Here is a 24,726-nt window from a genome sequence, read left to right as displayed (position 1 = left end):
GAACAGCCAAGGTGACGACTCTTTCACACTTGACAATTATCATCTAACTTACTTCTCAGTGGTCTGCAGTGGCCGTAGATAGGTTGAAAGCACAGTCTGAAGTTCTTTAGAATATTCATTTTCTGTTTCCAAAATATTCTGTAGCACCTACAACAAATGATGAATAAGTATTTTTTGACATTAAGGTGTATAAGCTTTGGCAAGTTCATCACCATTGTTCAATTCACATTGTTGCTTCTATGTAATACTAATCTGTTTAATATCATCAGTCACTCCCTGTGATTAACTACTAAATCCATGTAATGAACTGTTACCAAGGCTACACAACTGATTTCATCTCACCGCCAAGCACATCTGACACAGGTATATCTAGAATGAGGCCAGAATGAATTCATCATCAGATAAGTAATGCCGAGTCTGTTTAGAAAAAAAGAAGGAACCACTGATAATCGCAACAGCATGGATGCGTGGATGAATCTCTACAACACTGTGTTGTGCAAAAGAAGGCATTCACAACAAGGACACTCTGCACAGTCCATCTACAGTAAGTCCAAGAACAGGCAAAACTAACCTATGATGGCAGAAATCAAAAGGCGGGGGTGGGAGGAGGTGACAAAGGGGAAAGGGGCGTGAGATAAATTTCTGGAGTAATGGACAAGTTCTACATCATGGTTTGGGTAGCTGTGACGCAGATACATATACCTATCAAAGCTCACTGACCTGTATCCTTAAAATCTATGCATTTTGACCTATGGAAAGTATATCAACTAAAAAAAACATGAAGTTTACCCTTTAGACGGCGTCTAGTAAATCTCAGTCCATTTCTGGGAACCTCAGACCTTCATTAGAGAAGATGATCATCTCAGATCATCCTATACACATTAAAAATTAAAGGTCTATCAGTGTAAAGCAACCTTTATATAGCCACTATTGTATTTAAAGATAGGAGGATAATTATAAATCAACCTTAACATAAAAATGTTTCCTGATACCCTATAGCAAATATAGCCAAAATCAGTTAACAACTCCTAAAAACATAAACACAAGTACAAAACAGGTGAACTAAAACACGTGCCCCTTTCCATCAGCAATCGCCAAGAGCAAATCTCCTCCCTGGGCAGGGCGGGATGGCTCCGGGTCTGCAGGTGGAGCCTGATGGGAGCCCAGGTGTGAAGGTGGCCTTCTACTAATTCCCAATGCACACTACACTCTGGGCACAGAGCAAGGTGCCCTACCCATAGTATCTCCAATCCTCGCAAAAACCTTCCTTTTACAGAGGAAAAGAGTAAAAGCAGAGAGAGGTTAAGGAACTTATCCAGAGCCAGAATGTGAGCCTTCAGCTGACCCTGCACTGCCCTGCGCTGCCTTCTCCAGCCACAGGCTAAGGGCTCCAGTGGAAGCAATAAGATCCCTTCCTCAGCTATGGTTTCCATCCCACTCTGTTAGAGAGCCAGCATCTTCTTCAATCAGAAAATCATACTATGTATGTCTTCTGAGGATCTACTGTATGCGTTAAAAAGTGCTGTCCGTCTTCCAAAACTGATACATCATCCTAAATTAATCCTGCAAAAGAAATTATACAGAATAAAGATATCAAACACGCTCGGTTTTCTCCCACGACTTTTGATAATCAAAATGTAAGTCTAAACGTTTAAGAAAAAAAGTAATCATTAAGCTAGATTTAGATTTCAACATTAATACAAGCATCACGGATTATTATTCTGCTCACTGCTGTTTTCTGCATTCTCGAGGAGAGGACGGTCATTCATGAGTCAATGCAACCCTGATTAGATAACTCACATACTACACTATGTAAGATGAAGAGAATCAGGCTCTTTCACTGTGACTCTCAGCTCTGGTTTCGCCCCTGAATGGACCTATTCACAGATGCCTGGTGGAGCGGGCGGAGGGGGAGGGGTTTCTCCAGGAGACCCTCCCTTTGTGGGGAAATGTGGGTGCTGATCTTACAGTGACAACGCCTCCCCTCAAAGAAATACTCAGTGGACCCAAGGGTCAAAAGACTGGAGAACAGAGAGAACAGTGTGGCCCTGCCACTGCATCACCAGAGCATACACTTTAATCCACATCTTATCCTGCAAAATGACGTGAAGCAAGCCAAGCATAATGAGTCCCTGAGCTAAAAAAAAAAAACTAAAATTTAAATCTGTCACAGGTGCCTAAGACAAAAAGCCCTTTTTTAATGTGAAAATGAACACTAAACTATGATTTCGTGTCTCAATTACAACTGTCAGGAACTTTTAGCACCACCGCTTAGCACCTGCTCGGAAACCTCTACACCTGTTTTCTGAAACAGAAGAACAGCTCCTGTGCGACGGAAGAGGAAAAGCCCTGCATGACAACATCAGGAGCACGGGCACGAGGAGAAGGAAACGGCATTTCTCCAATCGCAGCATTCAGCAGAGCAAGCGGACACAAAAGCTTCCCAGAGAATGCACCAGAAGCAATGTCAAAGAAAAGACTGCATCGACTATGACAGGTACGTTGGTAAATTTCAACTACTAGTTGTAAACACGATCTTCAAATAAGTGCTCCAGTCAAGCTCTATAGTAATCCCACCCATGCCATCCAAGTTACACTTAGCTTTTCACAAACACTCGACCAAGACTTGCTAAGTGAGTCATGCTGGCGCTGACCATCCACCCTGCCAGAAGGCCACATGTCCCTCCCCGAGGTCAGCGGCACGTCTGTGTGCTCCAGCCATCACCTGTCTCCCCTTTCTTGACTTCTGCATGCTCTGGCTGCTGCAGGACCCCATGAGACCTCACAGCCCGGCTGCCACAGCTCCATCACACAAAGGCTGGTCCAGAGAACGCGAGCAGCTTTCACAGGAAGAGCAGCCTTTGCTCGGCACCGGCACCGTGAGGAAGAGCCGGGCTGAGCCCAGCCGACACAAGCTCTCCCCGAGGCGGGAGGCGCGGAGAGCCCAGTCGGGTCAAACAATGGTGCCACACAGGAGGACGACACTGGGCAAGCCACACAGACAATCCCTGAACTGTCAGCCGTTGCAGCAAAGCAAAACAAAGGACCGACTCATTACCCCGCAGACCACAGAAACTCACTTCATTATTGCCAGCGAAGGAGCATAGAGCAGCGCTCATTTTACAAATGAGTCACAACTTCCACTGCAAATTTTGGTAGCTGCCATGTATTCTATTTTATGTGTCATTGATAGTCCTTTAAAAATAAATAACTGATTTATGTGTAAGAGAAAAAGCAGTAACATTAAGTCATCTGATCCAGATACAATAAAAGATTATCATCACAAACTAAAACCCAATTTCAAAACCATGAGCCTGGCTCAGAAACGCAGTAGGAGGGCTTCCCTGGTGGCGCAGTGGTTGAGAGTCCGCCTGCCGATGCAGGGGACACGGGTTCGTGCCCGGGTCCGGGAAGATCCCATGTGCCGCGGAGCGGCTGGGCCCGTGAGCCATGGCCGCTGAGCCTGTGTGTCCAGAGCCTGTGCTCCGCAACGGGAGAGGCCACAACAGTGAGAGGCCCGCGTACCGCAAAAAAAAAAAAAAAAAAAAAAAAGAAACGCAGTAGGAAACGCCCAAGGACGGCACAGCTATTGCTACCCCTCTCCCACCCCCCGAACTAGCCCGCTGAACCACAAGGGAAAATAACCATCGCACGTTTCCTTTCAGCCTGGTCTATTTAAACTGTATGTTAGGGGTTAAAGTTTCAGAAAGTACGAGAGGACTTGAGCCGCTCACAGCTACCGGCCCCGAGGGGAAGGAGAGGGAGGAAGGAGAGGCAGGGGAGGAAGCGGTGCCTGCAGCCCCGCAGAGCCAGAGGCATGAGGACAGGCGGGAGCCGCCTCCCCACCCGCACTGGCAGCCACGTGCTGCTTTCTCCGTGTTCTTAGCACTTCACAACCTTAACTCACAGAACGAGTCTGGGGGGCGGGGCACGCAAAATGTGTATGTTCCTGTGCCTTTTAGAAGGCGTTACGTTATTTCAGTATTTCTAAACTTGGGAATTCATGAGGTCTTGGGATGTATTTCTTCCGAATGCTGAAGGTTTACTACGCAACAGCTCCAGCAGAAGCTGCAGGGCCCCTCTGGCCTGTGTCAGCCAGGGGCCAGCAGACCCGGGCGTGAGTCCCAGCTCTGCCATGTCTTCACCAAAGGGCTCTTCCTGGTCTGTGACAGATACTCAGAGTCCACTCCCTGACTTCAGGCAGGAGGCGTCTTACAAGCCTCCTCAGACTGCCTTCCAACCCAAACCCGCGGAAGTCCTCCTTAGAGCTCCGTCACGTGACTCCATCCTTCAGAAAGTGACTAGTTCACAAGACGGCCTTTCCCACGACTGAACAGCTCAGCTCTTCCCTCATTCACAGGCCAAGCCTCAGCTGCTACTCTACCCAGCTCCTGCTACCAGCGGGAAATCTCCATCTATGTAAAACAAGGAAATTACATAAAAACAGTGGGAGCAGAATTTGTCAAAGATGCCAGCAGGCCCCTCGCCGTCGGTATGAATGTCGGTGGGATACGGGAGAGGAGGGCGCAGGGAGCTAAGCTGCCCTGTCCCGGGTGGGAGCCATAACGGGCCGAAGCCTCGTACGGGCCCCGGGCGGAGACACCAGACGTCAGGACTGAGAAGCAGTCTTGGCTAAGGTGGGCGAGGTAAAGGGACCATAAAGGATAAAAGAAGCCAAAGCAGTGCTTGGGGTCAGTGTGGCTCTAGGCCAACCTCCGGCCACCAGGCAGAGGCTCCAGGCAACTCCAGGAGCCAAGGGGACGGATGGGCGCAGATTCGCTCTGGAGTACCAGAAAGGTCCGTGGAGGTTTCTTACAGCATTTTATGAAAGATGCACACCTATTCTGAACATTTCTTAAAACTATTGATTGCTACCTATTATATCTGCAATCTTTCAAAGACAAAGCTACCTTTTGCCTTTTCATTGTACTCCGGGGAGTGGAAGCAAACAATGCCTCATTTGCTGGCAATAGATAAGGAGCACTGATATAACCCCGGAAAATAAAGCCACAGTGCGTCACTGGACACAGAAGGCCATAAGGACCCATATCTTCCCAGACGGACATATTTAAGGAACCTCGTTCTCTACTGGTGACTGAGGAAACTCCTCATCCCCTGAAGAGGTGTCGAAAGACCGTTCACTCCCTCTGGGGGTGGACACCCAGCTTCTACAAGAGAAGGACTTTCTCTGATCTCCACCAGGAAAGGTGTCTGCTACCTGGCCGTAGGTGCAGTTAATTTCTTTCATTGTCAAATCCATCAAGCTCAGGCAGGTCACAAACATGTTCCCTTTAATTATACGGTCCTGTCACCCTTGACTACGGCTCTCCCAGGTAATTAATCCTCAAATGGGATGCTTGTTGGCAAATGGATAGGTGGCCTCAATGAGGCCTAATGCCCCAAATGCTTCTAAACACTCTTCCTAATAACCATGAAAACCTCTTAAGGGCCAACATTTCACCAGGCACCTTAAGGCCAACCGCTAATCCTCACAACAACACTACAAGGCCAAGGCCAGCATTTCCAATGTCTTTTTACAAACACATGACTGTGCGAACAGCTGGGGGGGCGTCTGCCAGGCCAGCCCCCCGAGAGGGCGCCCAAACACTACACACAAAGCTGGAGCACCCCTCCCCCCAGAACCTAAAGAAGGGCTCTCCGGACCATTCAGTGACCTAAGCCTGAAGACAGACTGACCTCAAACACTTTCACATTAGAAAACAAAGTCAACAGTGCTGGCTGGCTTTGTCACAAAAACTAATCAACTCTTTACTTAAAGCAAAGCTATGGGTTTTTTCTTCCATCGTGACTCTCCATGTCTGAGGCCCGGACTCCCCCACCTGAGGTCTCTAACGCCCTGCTGACATTTCCAGCACAGTCTGGGCTCTGGTGCCAAAGTAATCCTCCAAACATCTCTATTACTTGCATTATCAGGTAATGAAATTCTGCCACATTCTCTGGCACACTTCCTTCTCACTTTCAGTGACATTTTTACATAATTAAATCACATTACCTATGTAATTTTATATTCTGTTTATTGCGCCTAAAATGAATATTTGACATTTTTTATAGCTTCATGTGCATTTTTAAGAATTATAAATGGATGTACTGCTGGTGTCTTAACCATTCTGGTACTGCTACATATTTAGGGTGCTTGCAACTTACTGTTGCAACAAAGCATCCTATGAAAACACGCTTGCACGAGCATCTCTGAATACCTTTCAGGTAATTTTTCTGGGGTGGATTTCAAGAAGTAGAATTACCACATTAAAGGGCTTCAGTGTTTTCAGAATTCCACAAACAGCTGCCATATTACTTTTGAGAAACAGCTCCTGGTCTGCACGTGAGGAACGTGGAAGCCGTCCCTCCACACTAACAACAAGTAAAAAGCTGAACAGACTGAAAATCGACAACTCTTCTCGAGTCCGTAAGGGGAGGGGACACAAGGCTACTGCCCCCGAGATGTCGCACTGCCTGGAGCAGAGACGCTGGGGTGGGAAGACCTGGGCTGTAGTTGACGACACGCTAGAGGCTCAGTGCAGACCAGCCTGAGTTATAAACCCTGGGGGGACACAGTCACGGGGGACCCCCGCCCGCTCAACCAGGTGCCCAAAGTAAATATCAGAGACAAGTCGACAATCTGGGTGATTCCAACTATAAGGCAGGAAGAAGATCGGTGGTTGCCAGGGGTAGGGGTTAGGGTGGGGAGGAAAGAAGCTGCAAAGCACAGAGGATTTTTAGGGCAGTGACACACTCGGCATTATAATGATGAATACACGCAGGCACAGAGAGTGAACGTTACAGTAAACTGGGGAGTCCGGATGAGCGTGTGTGTCAGTGCACGTCCATCCTCGGCGAACAATGTCCCATCTGGTGAGTGACGCTGGTAATGAGGCAGGCTGTGCGTGTGCGTGTGTGTGTGTGCGTGTGTGCGTGTGTGCGTGTGGCGGGGTGGGAGGAAGAGGGCACGTGGGTAGTCTAGCTCCCTCTCAAGTCTACCGTCAATTTAAAAGTGCCCTAAAATAATAAAAGTCCTGTTTAACAAAGTGTCCAAAGAACTAAAGAAAACTATGCTTAAAGAATTTTTTTACAGTATGAGAACAATGACTCAAATACAGTCTGTATTGAACTATAAAAATAGTCAAATGGAAATTACGAATTGAAAGGTAGGGGCTCAGGATCAGATCTGAGCTAGCAAAAGCAGTAATTAGCAAACACAAAAAACTCCCTAGAACAGAAGGGAAGAATGAAGAAAAATGAACAGCACCTCAGAGACCTGCAGAAGGCCAGTGTGTCTGCCAACACGTGCACGGGGTGTGGGTGGCGGGGGGGGGCGTCCCGGAAGGGGAGGAGAGAGAGGTGACGGAGGGCCCGTCAGGACAGCCATAAGTTACCAGGAGCCACTTCCTGCTCCCCAGTCTTTTTTTTTTTTTTTTTTTTTTTTTAGTTTCTGCTTTATAACAAAGTGAATCAGTCATACATATACATCTGTTCCCACATCCCTTCCCTCATGCATCTCCCTCCCTCCCACCCTCCCCATCCCACCCCTCCAGGCGGTCACAAAGCACCGAGCTGATCTCCCTGTGCTCTGCGGCTGCTTCCCACTATCTATCTACCTTACGTTTGGTAGTGTATATATGTCCATGCCTCCCCAGTCTTGACCATCACATGACGGCGGAGCTTCCTCGCAGCCTCCTGACCTCCGCGTGTTTGTGTCTCCACCTGGAATGCTCTCCTGTGCTCCTCACTGACCCCAAGTGGAGACCTAAATCCTTCACAGATCATCAGCCCACACTGGTCTCACCTCCTAGAGAGCGTTCTTATCTCTCAGTGGGTTAAAAATATCTGGACTTCTGCAGTTTTCTGTGAGAACAAAACTACACAAGGAAGTGTGAAAAGTTTAACACATTATCTGTTCTATTTGTTCTGCGTGTCATACTGTGTCCCACGTTTTACTTTTCTGTATAATTTATAAATATGGAATTCAGGAGAGCTGACACTGACTCCTGGCTTCGTCACTAACCAGTCCTGTTCACTGCAAAGTGAGAGTGCTAAATGCCGAAAGATGATTCCCGCGAGCTCTATATGTCGATGTCCGTCACGACCGCAATTTTAACATGCGCCGTTCACTCATATAGCTTTATGTAAACAACCGTTTGGATGTGATTCTGAAGCCGAGGCGTTTCCCCATCATCCAGAATGAAAGAGTTGGCTGACTCAAAGACAACAGCACGTGTGACACAAGGGCTCTTCTCCCTGTATGAGCGCAGTTAAAGAAGGAAATCTAAAACAGCACTGGTTACGTTTCAGTCTGGATACACGATGCCGAAGGAAACAACCCACCAGGGTTTCCAGAAAAGCACGGCTGCCTAGTTTTACAAAACACCCGGTGGAAGCAGCGTTCCCGGAAGCCAGCGCAGTGCCGCTGGCACCAGTTCGCACGGCACCGACCGTTTTCCTCTGATACAATTATCTGGACAGACACGAGTGCAAGATGAGGACCTCCCTCTCTGGAACGTCACTGTGGACTAAGAGTGCGCGGCTCGCTGCAGCCTCCCCCGGAAAAGAAAGCCACGTCTCACATAAGGACGCACGAAGAAAAGGCAGCTCCGTAAGCTGAACGATTTCCTCCTAACAAACCCTGAAGCAGCACAGGACACCACACGTAACACATTCCACGGACTAAAGAGCAGGTATGTGGGCAGAGCCACGTCCCAGGAACAAACCCCGAACAGACAAAGAGTCGAATGAGGAAGGTTTGGAGAGCCGAGCTCGGCCAGGCAAGGCAGGTGCCCTGAGCCCTCGGGACGCAGGTGGGCTCTGCCAGCGGGGGTCGGAGTCCAGGTGAGGCCGGTGAAGAGCGCTAACGAGAACGGGGACAGACCAGCGAGACGGTGGAGAGATTCAAGGGAAGGAGGTGACCAGCACGAGGAGAGGGGAGGCCACGGGCCACCAGGGGTGCGCTCAGCGGCCTGGCGCACAGAGACCGGGCAGCAGAAGAGGTACAGAAGTGAAGTCCTGCAAAGAGGAAGCCACGTATCGGGGGCAGGAGGTGAGAGGAAACACCGACGGGGAGGGGCTCCTGCCGTTCTCTTCCCCGCTGCGTCAGCAACGCCTTTAGCAGGGCCTGGCAGAGCGACCCCTGACAAATCCTTAAGAAATGAACGAGGGTCCCCAAGGCCAACTTGCGCTGCAAGGTTTGGGGGCAAACGCGTCGGAGAGAGCTGAGCGCGCAGCCCCAGGTCACTGGTTCAGGTTTGCACGACTCTCCACCATCTCCTCATAAAAGCACCGGAGATGAAACGCTCACGGTGAAAGGGCTGCTGCCAGGAAACACTCAGCGGCTGCTATTTTACTTCAAATCCTCAAAGGTCTCGTGACTCAGATTTATAGCCCCGATCAAGAAAATAAAAAAGATTGGGAGTGGGGAAAGAAAGAACTAAACAAGTGCACACTGCCCACAGAATTCAAAACATAGCAGTGTTTAGAAAGTTCACCTTGCTGGCTTATCACACCAGGTAGATATACACCGGCAATGTAAAATTTACCCAAATCGAGACTATCATTTCCCATTTCCAGCAGATGGAACGGTTCAGGAAAAAGGAGGTTTGGATTAGGTATTAGATTTAATGTCACAGGTACTTTTTAAGCTCACAAACTGCTCAAGTTTCAAAATGCAGCAAATTTTAGGATTCTGAAACCCTTGTCTTCACTATGTACAACGTCTAGACACTCTCCTCTAATTTCATGCTATTTGATATATATAAACATATCAATCCCAGGAAAGACTACGTTAACATATAAAATAAACTAGAAACTGTATTGATCTGGAAAACTGACGATCTACTCCAAATGTAAGTATAATGGCATTTGATGCACATAAAACCTGTAAATCACATTATGCACCTTTTTAAAACCCCATTGTTGAAGATCTGTAACCGTCTGGGGAAATAATCACAATAGCCAGTTATGCAATAAGAACAGGGTACTATTCCACACATTAATACAAAAGTATAAGAATATTAAAGAAATACACAGAGGTCAGAAGGAAACGGAGCAGAACATTAACGGTGGTAGCATCTGTGTGGCGGACGACACGTGATTTCTATATCCTTCCACCCTCTCTAGGCAGTTTACCCACATTCTACACTGCTCAGTTTTAGAGACATTCAAAAAAACAAGTTATTCTTCAAAAATGTTTTGCGATTACTCACCACATTATAATAGCTTTTGTTAATGGCAGTCGTATCAAATCCTTTGGGAGGGCTCTTCAAGGCTCCAGACTTGGGTGACACGGGCTTTTCTGAAATAAAGACGTAGGGCAGGTTTACGGCTCCACCCTAGAGAGGACCACACGCGGCAGCCCCGCACGGCCCCAGCTTCCGGGCCCAACTGAACCCCAGCCCAACGGGCGGCGGGACAGAAGCCTGTGCAGCCAGCAGGCCCCCAGCCCCACCTCCGCCGCACGGTCGGCTCCCTGAGCTCAGAGGCCTCCACACCCGTGCCTCCAGCCCGTCCTCCCAGCCCAGGCTGAAAATCTGACAGATTATGCACCATTGCTGTCAACAAACAAAAAAGAACTAATCTATAAGCTACACATGCAGCTCAGGTGTGCAGTACGGGTGAATTACTAGGCCCACAGCATCAGAGACAACGTTGGCAGACGCGTAACAATATTAAGACATCAAGACCCACAGGCTGGACTGTATTTGGAGGTATCCAGGTCCCTCAGGACGCAGACGTCCCTCTAAACAAGGGCCACAGACAAAGAAGGAAAGCCACCCACGCAGGGCAACAAGAGAAAACCACACTGCCTTCGGAGCCTCCACACCAGGGACGACAAGGAAAGCGGTGACGATGACTGCAAGGATTCAAGTACTGAATGTTACATGGCTTTCATCCAACTCCATTCAAGAGAGATTTATTCAGAATAGGTACTGAAGAAGCGCTTGCCAACTGACTCCTTGGCACTCTGTGTGTGTGTGTGTGTGTGTGTGTGTCTGTCCGTCCGTCCGTCTGTCACTGAGGTTCTATGGGGTGCGTCTATCACTGGTTCTCCAAGGCCACTGAGGCTGGACATCAGAGTGGGGCTGGTGGGGAAGAAAGGAGAAACTGTGATGAGCACTGCCTGGGGGCCTCGGTCTGTTCAACCCCCTTCCTCCCTCACCTCCTCTGCAGGGTCTGGCTGTACACATGGCTGCCGGGGCCCCTCCGGCGTGTTAGGTAAAAGGATGCTGAGCACACCTGTTCAGAATCTCTCTCTTTAGGCAGCATTTCCCTCTCACCCCAAACACTCCTGAGCTCCGGGTCCCTAATTCCAACTGCTCAATATCTCCATTATCTTCTCAGCAACAGAAACCCCCAAAATGCCCAAAGCAAAGCGCACTGTCTTTAGCTGTGGGTCCCCCTCCTCCTATGGAGCTGTTTACCTAAATCTTCTCTCAATGCCTCACTGTAAGGGCTTTCCAAACAGCTGAAAATAACAAACAAAACAGAAGGTGTTATTCCTAGTTGAAAGAATTCTCTCTGCCCATGGGATGGAAGCAGAACTCCACAGAAAATAAACTACTTCTAAACCATGGAAATACAAGGAGGAAAACCAATCTAGTCTAGCTAATACACTTTGCTTCCCAATCTTGTATCTGCAGCTAAGCATTTAACTGCGGAAGAAAAAACTACGACGTTTCCATCCGAAGAAAAAAATGCCTTTTCATCTTTAAAATCTGCAATTTGGGGGAAGCGTATGCAACAACAGCAAAGGGAGGCGGCTGAAGCCTAAATTACCGCCCCAGGGGTCATAAACAGCACATGGAGGAAGGCGCACAGCAACACGGGCGCAAAGCAAGGTTAGTTCGTAAGAATGACTTGCATCTACTTGAAATTTTTTAAAAGTGAATAACTTGCCAACTGCCTCATTTTACTTAAACTTAAGACGTACCTCACAACATCACGGCTAATAAAATTCAGTCGATTTACTATGAGAACTACAAGGAAGAAGCTTTTTCAGAAGCAAGCTTCAATCTACTAACATTCTGTAAAAATAAGGGACAGGCAGAAGAGACCCAGAGAAATCAAGGTTTAAGTCCAAAGAGGTTGTCTTTTCTCCCTCAGAAAAAGAAAGCACACAATGTACTGGTCGCTAAACGGAAACTTCTGGGCTGGGAGGCGTCATGAACACACGCCCAAAGCCTTGGGTCCAGAGGCTCAATGAGCTGTCACTCAAAGGAGCCTCCAACACGCCCTCTGCAGAAGGTGCAACGGCCGCCGTGCCACCTGCATGCCACCTGCGGGAGACCCGGGAGGGCAGCGCTGGCCAACGCTCCAGGCCCAGGCTCCAGGGACAGTCGTCCGTGGTGGCAGGGCGAGCAGAAGCGCAGGACCCCTGCGAGCCTCGGGTGGCCTCTAGCGCCTCCACCAGAGAAAACTTTGAAGTGTCAGTGCAACATAAGAGGCCGAGTCATGGCCACGCGTAACAGAGGAAAATGCACAGGAAACATATTAGAAAATACTCAGCCTTCCCAGTATCCTAAGAAAAACAAGACATTGTTCTGGCCCATCCAACGGCTAAAATAGATTCCACTCGCTGGGACGAGGTGGGGGAGCCAGGAAGACAGCACAGCGCCACCTTCCAGGGCCGACGGATGCAGCACGTGTCCCCCTTTCTCGCAATAAATGTTAAAAAACGCCGATAACAACAGAAGCTAAACACAGATGTGCTAAAAGAAGAGGGGGATGGGGACCACCCCCACCAGGTGCCAGAAGTAAAGGAGGCCACAAAGCACGGGCAGTGGTGGGGGTTGCCCCGGGGGTGGGCTGCCGCCAGCGCTGCTACAGGACGGCCCGTCCCACCGGGTGGAGCTCTGGTGACCCGCACGGCTAACAAAAGAAAGCCTAGAGACTTCTGTCCGCCGGCCAGAGGAGCAGCTAGGAAGTGTGCTGGCCACTCAGGGATGGGGGACAGCCTGTGAGAAACCAAACCAAGCCTGACCCCGCCAGGCGTGCAATCCAAGGCCACACCATCTCCTGCAGGACCACCAGGATTTGCCAAGGGCAAGAAAGCTCTCTGGGAGCCCTGAGGAAGCCAGCGTCAGCCGTCTCTGTAGGTACTTCTGCAACCCAGGGTACAGAGGGACCCAATGAACAACCATCCATCAAAGAGCAATCCATAAAATAAAGCACAAGCTCATGAAGAATGAACCACCAAGAGAGTGTAAACAGAAAACATACGAGGGAACCAGTCCCCGAGATGCAGAAATTAACAGGATAATCTAGGAGGCTGTGCAGCAAATGTGCTTAAAATGCCTGGAAAGAAATTGGGACCATAATGAATTAAAAAGGCATCATGGGGCTTCCCTGGTGGCGCAGTGGTTGAGAGTCCGCCTGCCGATGCAGGGGACACGGGTTCGTGCCCCGATCCCGGAAGATCCCACATGCCGCGGAGCGGCTGGGCCCGTGAGCCATGGCCGCGGAGCCTGTGTGTCCGGAGCCTGTGCTCCGCAACGGGAGAGGCCACAGCAGTGAGAGGCCCGCGTACAGCAAAAAAAAAAAAAAAAAAAAAAAGGCATCATGAAAATGAAGAACATCCGGAAAAGAATGAAACAACTTCTAGAAATGAATACGATGGTCACTAAAACAAAAATCTTGATGGACAGGTAAAGAGGGCAGTGAGGAGGGAACTGGGAAGGGAAAGATCTGAGGAACGGACTCCAGGTGAGTGTGGTCCAGTGAAGCAAAGAAACGGAAGTATGAAAGGCGGATTAAAAGCCACGGAGGGTAAAATCTAACCAGATATTCAGGAGACAACAGAGCAAATGAGCAGGCAGCGTTACTTTCCAGAAACGGCAAGTTCTCGCGTCCTGGGCCAGGGCAGCACGGCAGCCCTACGCAGTCACCCCTCCACCCCCGGGGCGCGGCCCCGGCGCTGGCGATGCTTCCAGAGGCAAAGGCAGTCAAACCCCGGCCACCTCAGGACCCAGCTCTCGTGGGCTTTTCTTCCGCCTCTTTCTGGAAGAGTAAGGGCTGCCTCATTTCCCTCTGCCTCCTGTCCGAAGGTTTCACAGCCCTGCTTTCTGCGCTGGTGGCGGCCCTCCCGTCAGGCTGTGCGCACTGACCCCATGGGCGACGCTCAGCCCTGAGGACAACTCCAACTCTGGCTCGCGCTTCTGAGTCCCCACTGTTTGTCACCCGGCCCAGAAACCATTCTCCCACCCCCGGCCAGGCACTCGCTCCCCAGGGGTTAAGCCCCACGGTCACTGGCTTCTGTGCTGCCAGTTTCCTCAACCCTGTACTCCTTCCTCTTGGCTTTCAACTGCTGAGCGTCTTCCTGGTTCAGTTAGCGATAATCTGTCCTTGTGGACTCTCCTGAACCTCGGTCTGAGCCTCTGTTACAGAAATCTCCAAGTGTGCACAGGAGTGGGGAGAACCCCACACACGTGTGCCCCTGCGGAGCCGGCACAGGTACCAGCCCCTGGTTGCTCTCACACCCCCTTCCCTCCTGGGAGCCTCACAGCAAAGCCCATCAACGCTTCTGCGTCCACCCTAGTTGGAGGGATCTCCTCTTTAATTAAAATCCTAACATCAGGCACTTACCACCTGACAAATTCGTGGTAACTCATTAATATTATCTGATGCAAGTCCATATTCAGATTTCCCGGTCGGTCACAACATGACTTTTGTCGTTGGCTTATCTGAATTAGGAAAAAAATAAGACCGACACCGTGCATGGGGGCTGCTGTACCCTAAGCCTTCTTTAGCCTCTCAAAGCCCCTCCTCTCTCTACTTAACGCCAGCAGGGAGCACAGGGCACCGTCCCCTTCCCCAGCACCCATGCTACCCAATTTTCTATTCAGGGGACCTCAGGTAGGCTTCTTGATTTATGGGTAGACATTTTGTTGTTTTTTCACTGTTTTTCCCCCAGTTCCCACAACAGTGGCCACTCAAGTAAATATCTGTTGAATGGACGTTGGCTGTGATTTCAGAACCGAGTGCAATCGTTAACAACCTTGGAGAATGAAAAACAGAATGCAAAGGTGGAAAAGGTCAAGGGTAAGTCCTCGTGTTACAAAGTGGGGCACCAAGAGATGCCTGTCAATGTCCATGGACATGAAATAAAGGATATGTTAGCATCCCTGAAAAAGGGAACCACCAGGAGAGGGCCAGGGAGGACAAGAAGTCAGAGGGAACGGCTGCAGGACACAAAAAGGCAGAGAAGTCCCCACACAGGAAGGGGCTGCGCAGAGAAGGCAGCCCGTGGCAGGGGCTGGGGTCGCCCAGGGGCGAGTCCGGGAGGTGGGAAGGGGGGAGCAAGCGACCTCTGCTCGTCACCACGTCGGCTCTCCTGCCCCACGTGCTCTGTTTGCACGTGCCTGATTATTTTTAACATCATATTTCACAAATGAAACTTCTTTAAAAAAGAGCATCTCTATTACTGAAGACCACGGACCCTGACCCCAAACTGCTACAGGACAGCTGACCCATGGGCGTGTCCTTGAACCAGGGGGTGTTCATCACGGCCACTGGGACGCGGCCACGCTCACAGAAGATGCCCTACAGCGCCCAGTAACATCAGTGTCCGTGTGAGCGTGCGTTTCTTATGTTACTCTAGAGGGACACTCACTTCCACATTCCAGAACTAATTACCAACCACCTAACCGCAGGCCGCTCTGTACATATGTGAGGTTCCCCACAAGCCCCCGAGGGGCCAGGCTTACATGTTATACTCTCCCCACCCAAAAAATGTGCATCAGGAAGAGAGAGCATGGAGAGGCACAGCCCCATCCCGGGTGCCTTCAGAAACGGAGCATCACGCGCACCCAGGCACATGTGTGCATGCACACGCACACCCCCAAACCCATTCCATGCCAAAGAAGGGGGTGAGGGCGGAGGCTTTTCCCTGCCACACTGATGAAACAAGGCTCTGTGTCACCCTGTCCCTCTCCCTGCACAGGTTATATTTCTATCAAACACTGTTCTTTCACAGCCAGAGTAATAACTGCGTCCAAAATCCAGCTTGCATTACACGTCACTTTAGTATGCCAAAAATAAACAGAAAATACTGGAAAATGAGAAACCTAGGAAATGGCAGTGTGAATGCTCATTAAACATCACACTGCAAGTGAGAGTAGCAAGTGAGAGTCATTTAAGTTCCCACATCATTGCCAAGCATGGCTCATGACTCAGCGGCCCAAGCCCACCCGATCCTAAAGGAACATTTACAAGAAGTGCCTTCACTGTTCACCGATGAGAAATGGGAGAAAGTAAACTCAGAGCATCAGAAATAACCACTTAAAAGAAACCTGGTGCACGAGGTGCACACATGAACCGGGACTTGTGAGCATCCCGAGCCCACGGGTGCCCCCAGCAGCAGCCCAGCCACAGCGGTGCTCACGTTCTAGCCCACGGGAGACCCAGCGCCTCCGCGTTCCCTGAAGGAGGGCAGCCCCGGCGCCGCTCCCTACAGAACCGGCCTCCTGGGTGCTTTCCTTCCATCTCCCTCGAATTTAAGAGACTACTGCGTGCGTGTGTAAAATACACATATACATCTGTGTGAATAAAACGAGTTTCACATATTCAGGAAGAATATCCAGTGCTTTTGCAGCAAAATGTGAAATATCCTCAGGCAGACTCTTGGAAGAGATCTGTCTTCAAGGAGGGAGCATTTCAAACAAGAAACCACACACAGGCCAAAGACACAAACGGGGTGAAGCCTGACCAGAGCACTGCCACCTCCGGCCACAAGGGGGCAGGCGACCGCGGCCCCGCACACGCCCCGCCCGAGAAGCGGGACAGAAGCTGGACACTGGAGAACTCACCCGGAGACACGCAGCCCAGCGGACATCACGCAGAAGGAATCTCAGCTTTGTTTAGTCGATAAAAATATCAGTAAATCAAATCAAAATTTAACGCAGAAGAGAAACTCACTGTTTAAAGGAAGTCGGTGTTTGTCTTTGGTAAGGAAATGACCCTGACATGATGGCCAGTTAGAGGAGTCTGTATGTTGGGACCTGGCACATTTTCTTTACAGAAAATTAAGCATTAATGACACTGTGAATTACAACACTTATGCTAAACTTGGTCTTTCAAAAAGGAAACCTATTCCAAAATCAAAAAGCCACATTAATTACTAAAAAAAAATGCAATACAGAAATGTTATTGTGATCCTAGAGTTTCACTCTCAACTGTTACAGAGTGACACGGTAAAAACATGGTTTCACATCTTTCCTTCTCAAATGCCCACGTCTAAAATCAGACGGGGACAGCTTTCCTTAGAATATACTGAAGTAACCTGAGGGACACCCGGGATAGAAACTTACCAAAAGAGGTTATTCCTTTGGTTCAACAGTCAAATAAAGAATACTTAGCATAACAGATCACCAATTTAAGCAAATATGTTATTCCCTATATTTTAAAAAAGAAACAAGACAAAAAAGGAAAGTTTTCAAAGTTACTTGGGTCTCAGTTTGGTATGAAAAAACGAGGGATTCCATGTGACCCCTGCAAACAGCCCTTGGACAACAATGCAGTTACACACATACGATGAACAGGGGTCTCTCTCCCTCTCTCTCTCTCTCACACACACACACACATACGCACACACGGAAACACAGGATTAAGACACAGAAATAGGAATTTTAGGCAGATCAAAGTGATGCAGTCACTCCTGAAGCAGGTAAACACTCATAAACATGCAATGGCTGGTTCTTCTTAGAGCCACATCTGCCCCCGTCGCCACCCCCGGCTCTCAGCCCCAAAACCCCCCTCCAAACGTGGGGCTGAGAGCCGAACACTCGTGCCAGGCTGCTAGACGCTCAGAGGCCAACAGCTGTGAGCAACCCGCCACCACAGAGGACACTGACCACACTCACACAGCCACCTGAAAACAACAGGCGACACTGACCATACTCTCATCCACCTGAAAACAACCCTCTGGGACTATCTTTTCAGTGTAATTTTCAAAGGTTAACTTTGGAGAAATACCTGAAAAGGAAAAATTCATTTGCACTCATTTGCACTCTTACTATGGTGACTCAATATCAGACCAGAATTCCCATTTAAATGAGTTGTGCACAGCAAAATTCAAGAAGCCCAGATTCAACAGACGTCTGCACAATCAGCAAGTTCCACTCTTTATGGCTTGCCCCACCACCAGCTCTGTGACCCCTGAGGACGTGCCCACCACCAGCTCTGTGACCCCTTGAGGACGTGCCCACCACCAGCTCTGTGACCCCCTGAGGACGTGCCCACCACCAGCTCTGTGACCCCTGAGGACGTGCCCACCACCAGCTCTGTGACCCCTTGGATCTCACTGGTAAAGAGGAAGACCACGTCACCCTCACCCTCCGTCCGTGACCCAGCACCCTCCTGGAAAGGGTCCAGTGCTGCTCTCTCTCATCCCTCGAAGAAGAACAAATACTCGGCCTGCCCCAGCCCTCAGGCTCTAGGGCCGGCACTGGGGCTGCCCCGCTGCCCCAGGACTGACTGGTGAAGACGGGCAAATCCAACCAAGCTGCAGACTAAGCCACATTTTCCAGCAGCCATGTCCGTAAAGCCAAGGCAACACTTCCCAATCAGCCTGACAGTGGTGCCGGGCTCTCAGCTGGTTCTACACATGGACACATTAAAAGGAGGGTATTATGTGTACCCTGTGCCCTGAATATGCCAATAGTACTTATCCTCTGGAGCTGTGGTGAGGACGGAAGTCACAGATAAAAAGCACTTTCTACAGGAACCAGAACGTAAAAGCGTGGTTAGTATTGCTTAGCTGTATTATTATGATAATGAAAATATACTGCTTTTATTATCAACAATAGAACAATATCAACTATAGCAAAAGAGCAACAATGAGATACCACTTGACACCCATTAGGATGGCTATTATCAAAAACAAAACAAAACAGAAAACAACAAGTGTCAGCAACGATGTGGAGAAATAGGAACCCCTGTGCATTGCTGAGGGGAATGTGAAATGGTGCAGCTGCTGTGGAAGCAGCACAGCCGTTCCTCAAACAGTGAACACAGTCACTGTATGAGCCGGCAGTTCCACTCCTAGGAATATACCCAGGAGAACTGAAAGGACTCAGGACAGACATCTGTACACCCATGTTCACGGCAACATTATTCACAAGAGCCAAAAGCTAGAAACAGCCCCAAGTCTAGGAACAGAAGAATGGATAAACAAAATTCGGGTGTGAAATAAAACACGTACACATACATATGTACTGGTCTCAGCCCCCGGTTCCCGGCACGAGGCTCCTGAAGCCCTCGGAACGTCCTGACAAGGCCACCGGGAGCATCTTCTGTTCTAACACTAGGTCTCTGACCCTGTTCCTGACACACAGTCCCTAAACCCCCTGGAGTTTCCTGGGTGATAGGAGCGTCCCTTGTTCTCATGAGGCGACTCCGGGTGGGCTTCTGGATGGCTCCTGGTCACCACAAAGACCGAGCCGTGATTAGAAGCTCGGAGCTTCCAGCCCCACGCCATTCTCGGGAAGGAAAGAGGGCTGGAGATTGAGTCAACCGTCACTCAGGCCTCTGTGATGAAACCTCCGTAAAATCCCAACAGCGTGGGGTTCAGAGAGCTTCCAGGTTGGGGAACACACCTACGTGCCAGGAAGGTGGCACCCCAACTCCACGGGGACAGAATCTCCTGCGCGTGGGACCCTTCTGGGCCTCGGCCCCTGCGCCTCTTCATCCGGCTGTTCATCTGTGTCCTGAACCATATCCTTTCCTACGGGATAAACCAGTAAACCTGAGGAGTGCTCCCCCCAGTTCTGTGAGCCCGTCCAGCAAACTATCGAACTCTAGGAGAGGGTCACAGGAACCCCGATTTACAGCCAGTTGGTCAGAAGCCCAGGTGACAACCTGGGGCTTGTGGCGTATGAAGTGGGGTCAGTCTTGTGGGCCTGAGTCATCAACCTCTGTGACACTAACCCCAGGCAGATGGTTATCAGAACTGAACTGAACTGCAGGACACCCAGCGGGTGTGATCCAGTGGTCTGACGTGTGGAAAGCCCACACACTGGTATAAGAAGTGCTCCAAGTGTGGCGGCAGTGTGCGAACAAAGGAGAAACACAGACGTGTGAGGGTTTATCAGTGGCAAAACCATACAAGGGCATATTATTCAGCCTTAAAAAGGAGTGACATTCTGACACACACACTACAACACAGGTGAACCCAGAAGACATGCTGAGTGAAATAGGCCAGACACAAAAGGACAAATTTTGTATGATTCCCCTAATATGAGGCTCTTAGGAGTCAAACGTCAGTCAAGACAAAAAGTCGCATGGGGATGCCAGGGGCTCAGGAGAGACAGGAATTGTTTAGTGGGTTGAGCAGCTGGGAAGATGGAAAAGCTCTGAGACGGACGGTGGTGACGGCTGCACAGCAACGTGGACGTACTTAGTGCCGCTACACTGTACACAGAAAAATCTTTTTTAAACGGTTAAAATGGTCAATTTTACATTATGGTAAATTTGACTACAATCTAAAAAAGGCAGAAGAAGCACGTGTTATTCCCTCCCAAAATCCAACACCAGAAACCTGTACCAATCAGGGCTGCAGGCTGCCTTGTTAAAAGACTTATGGTTTGACGTCACTGCTAGGAAAATACTTGTTTTATCAAGACTGTCCCGTGCACTTTTAGACAGCTTTTCTTCCTGCCACCGCAAAAAACCAAACAGCAGCAATGACCGCTCCCCGAGGCCCGCAGCACTGGCTGGACCAGCCCGAACGAGCGAGCCCTGCTGACCCCACGAGGGAGCGCCGTCCCCGCAGCCTAACCTGAGCCGCCCGCGGGCCCCGGGGCTCCTCCCCGCGCGGAGCCGCTCCCATCACACTCCTTCCACGCGGCCCTGCCTGCACCGCGGACCAGCACCACTCTCCCCAGGCAGAACCGGAACAGCGCAGCACACAGCAAGGCCTTTCCAGTCAACGGACGACACGCAAGTCAAGTCCCAGCAGACTCGGCTTGCAAATCTCTCCCCGCCTCTGCGTCTCCGGCCACCCACTCTTCCCTTCAAGACGCTGGTTCTGAAACCTCACTCATCAGAGCGCCCACACCCCAGTTCCACATGAACACAAACATATACACATACACACAGGAACCCATGAAGGCAAGGACTACGTGACTGCACTGATACAACCAGCAGTCTCTGTCCATAAATTAATGCTGCTTCAGGGAACGAGGCACTACCGGGCAGACGTGCCCGGGAGGCCTGCCAGTACCCCCCCGTGACGCCACGCAGGACAGCACCACGCACACACACGCAGAGGCCGTGCGCCAGAACTCCCACACCCATACCGGAGTGACATAAATCACAGATCCCAGGCCGCAGAGAGAACCTGCGATTCCACGATGGGAATCTAGGCAGAAATGAAAAAAGTGCCAGTACCACTATTCCCTTTCAAAATAAGATAAGCCTCTGAGTAATTTTTTAAATTCAGTAATGTTAAGCAATTGCAGAAAACCTAAGGAAAGCAGTGCATTTTAAAACGCTATTATTAGCACAAAGAAAAGGACAGAAATTACTTAACTGTACATGACGGGCAAAAGCACCCACAGCAAAGAACTCAACACAGCAAGAAACCCAACACAGCCTGCGTGATAGAGCCAGCTCCCAGTCCTGACACTAGCCCTACAAAGGGCGATAAATTTTACCTTACGTAAAAGTGTAACCACAAAAATAAACACCAACAGATTTGAGATGTTTCTCCTTACAAATGGAAAATAACAGAGTAAGTCTCTATCTTAAAGTGCTGATGTCGCAACGGAATGAAGAGTGAGCCTGTGACCGCGCAGCCCTTTCCCCAGCGCGGGGGCAAACACCACTCCCCCTCGCAGAAAGGACACGGGAGACTGGCCCCGCCCAGGACAGGGGGGGCACGTGCCCCGCCTCCTGCTCCCTGCGCCGGCTACTCACCGCTGGGCTTGATCTCACGCACGTAGTTGCTGGGGAACCAGCCGGTCCGGCCGCTGTGCGTGCCCTCCCACCAGCCCCCTTCCTCCACCCGCGTGACGTGGATGACGTCGCCTTTCGCAAAGGACAGCTCGTCTTCATTCGTCTGCTGGAAGTTAAACTTGGCTCTTACGACCAGCTGATTGTTGCTATTATCCGTCATGTCCTAAAAAGGGGAGAAGGGAGGAGACGTCATGAAGGACACACGTTCTACATTGTGATGACATGAACAGATTTCGCTTGGACAGACGGAGCATAGCCACCCTGTTCACGCGGCAGAGGAACGCTGGACACACCGAAGTCCCCACGGCCCTGTCCACTGCCCCAGGTCACGTCCCGGAGGAAACCCTCAGTGGCTGCAAAGGTCTTATGCCTGCCAGCGTGGTGCCTACATGAACAGAGACGCACTTTCACATACACTTACCCACTACACACTTCTCTACAGTGTGCAACAAGTTAATACACTGTGATCATTTTCCCAGCAGTCCTTAATTACTTCAGTCTTAACTGCTTAATATTACACTGTATGGCAGCGCCGTTAGTTACTTAACCAAGTCTCCACTACTAGACTTGAGACCGTGTCTAGTTGTTTTCTACTGCTAAACAAGGCTGCATCAGAACTGTCTGCACATGTCTTTGCACACGCCCGTAAATGAGCCGATACGTTAAATGCAGGTCAGAGAACACGGATGACACATTTTAAATCCTAACGCCCATTTCTAAGTTGCCCTCCAAAAAGGTCCCACAGACCAGCACCAAGCGACATTCCCGCCAGCAGCGTCGAAGACGTCTGACTGCTTCGAACACTCACCAACACTGGATACTGCCAAACCGACAGGAATAAAGGGTACCTCATTTTAACTTGCATCCTTCTCAGAGGTTAAGCCTCACTGCAGATCTCTGAAAAGTGGGCAGAGGAAGGCAGACTGGCTACAATGTCTTTCTGTCTCCATCTATCCCAGGCCGGGTGCTGGAGAGGCTTGCAACCTGGAACTGCCAACGGAAGTCGACAAACAAAAATCCCCAAGCAGAGTCTGCTCTCCTGGCCAAAGGGGCGGGAAAGGGACAGCACATGGGCCACTCAGCCAGCACCCGGGTGTCCAAGGAGACCAGGCAGGACGTCCCGTGGCCCACCAAGCCCCAGAGCTCCGCCAGCACCAGTGACATCAGCCAAGATGAGGCTGAGAGTCCAGCATCCAGTCCCCCCAGGTGGCAGGAGGCAGCCCCATCTGCCCACACAGGTGTCCCCTGCCCTCCACCCGGCCTCGTGGGGGGAGCCAGGCCCAGCGTCTCCCCGACCCCCCTCCAGCAGCACTGTCAAGGGTCCAAGAGAAACCCCAGTGACACCAGGTCAATGAGTCTGACCCGACACCACTGCAAGGAAACCAAGCTGTCCCCAGAACCACGGCCTACCACCCTCGGCCAGGACTGCCACAAAAAACCCCATCAGCCAGGGCTGCAGCCTAAGACGCAAGATCTCAGCAGGATCCAGCATCTTCCAACACACTCTCCAAAGTGTCTAGGATAGAACTGAAGACACCCCTTATTCCAAGAACAAGGAAAATCGGAGCCTGACTGAGAAAAGACATGGATCCCAACACTAAGATGAAGCTCTCTCAAAACAGACAAAATAGAAAATCCCAGAAATGAAACAGAACTTACAAAATCTACTCAAACTGACAGAGTGAAAAAAAATTAAGAGAGCCCCGGGGACTTGGGGGAAATGACACAGATCTGAGATTGGAACCATCGAAGTCTTGGAGGAGAAAGGACAGAGTTGAAAAAGGAGTCTAAGAAATACGGCTAAAAATGTCCCAAATGTGACAAAAGACACAAACGCACAGAGTCAAGAAGCTGAGTGAACCCCAAACAGGAAACACCTAAAGAAATCTGGACCAAGTCACACCGTAACTAAACTTCAGAAAACTAAAGACAAAAAAACTTTCGTGTTAGGATAAAAAAGACATCTGTGGATATGCAAGATCTGAAAAACTTTACCTCCCCTGCACCCTTGCTCAAGAAGTTAGCATAAGATGCACTCCTCCAGAACAGGGAATTAACCACGAGAAAAATGAAGACAGAGACAGACATGGAGGAAGTCGACTCGGGTCAAAGGAGTCTGCAGGTGATGAAGGAAGCACAGAGGCGGCAGCTGGCACATCCTGGCTGCAACCAAGAGACCCTCCAGCAGCCAGAAGACTTCACCAGCGTCCCCCAGGAAGAGGAAACTGAAAAAACCCTAACATGTCTGAATGCGCAAAGACGAGATTCTTTCAATAAAGGCAAGAGACCAGACTATAATCTGCACAAGGTGCACAGAAAACTAAAGAGGTCGTCAGGAAAAGAACTAAAGAGGTCGACAGAAGGTCGTCAGGAAAGAACAGTCCCAGCACACGGTGGCCCCGCTGTGAGTCCGGGTCATGATGCTGTTGCGCTAACACCCACGCAACGAAGCCACTACAGGACTCAGCCACGGGGAAGGGGGGCCCAGAAGCACCCGTGAAGCTAAGGCCCAGGGGAAGTGGAAGAGCCCCGATGCCCCCTGCCACTGTGGGACGTCCACAGTGGCAACACTGTGTTAGTTTAAAAAAACCAAAAACCAACCTTTATATAAGGCATTTTATTTAGAGAGACACAGGCAAATGCCTAAAGAACCAACAGAAAAAATGGGAAGTGGTTGTCTCTACTGATGTTTTCCTAATAGCGAGTCTTGGAGAATTACCTGAGTCTTTCAACAAGGTTCATGTATCACTAAACAAGATGAAGAAGATA

At 50.0% G+C, this 24,726-nt stretch overlaps 1 protein-coding gene across 3 annotated transcripts in view; it reads right to left on the bottom strand.

The window, feature by feature from the left end:
- Nucleotides 1-24,726, bottom strand: part of ARHGEF7 (Rho guanine nucleotide exchange factor 7) — a 132,330-nt gene that overhangs the window by 41,551 nt on the left and 66,053 nt on the right. For all 3 annotated transcript variants that reach the window (XM_082602482.1, XM_082602480.1, XM_082602481.1), the window contains exons 5-7: nt 21,919-22,120; nt 10,215-10,303; nt 53-147 (exon numbers count right to left, since the gene is read on the bottom strand). In XM_082602482.1, coding sequence (XP_082458608.1) covers nt 53-147; nt 10,215-10,303; nt 21,919-22,120 — 386 coding nt within the window. The remainder of the gene's footprint in view (nt 1-52; nt 148-10,214; nt 10,304-21,918; nt 22,121-24,726) is intronic.

The sequence above is a fragment of the Mesoplodon mirus genome (genome assembly GCF_964341445.2).
Source record: "Mesoplodon mirus genome assembly, chromosome: 17".
Taxonomy (NCBI): Eukaryota; Metazoa; Chordata; class Mammalia; order Artiodactyla; family Ziphiidae; genus Mesoplodon; species Mesoplodon mirus.
The sequence above is the reverse complement of the archived record's forward strand: the minus strand, read 5'-3'. Positions and strand labels throughout refer to the sequence as shown.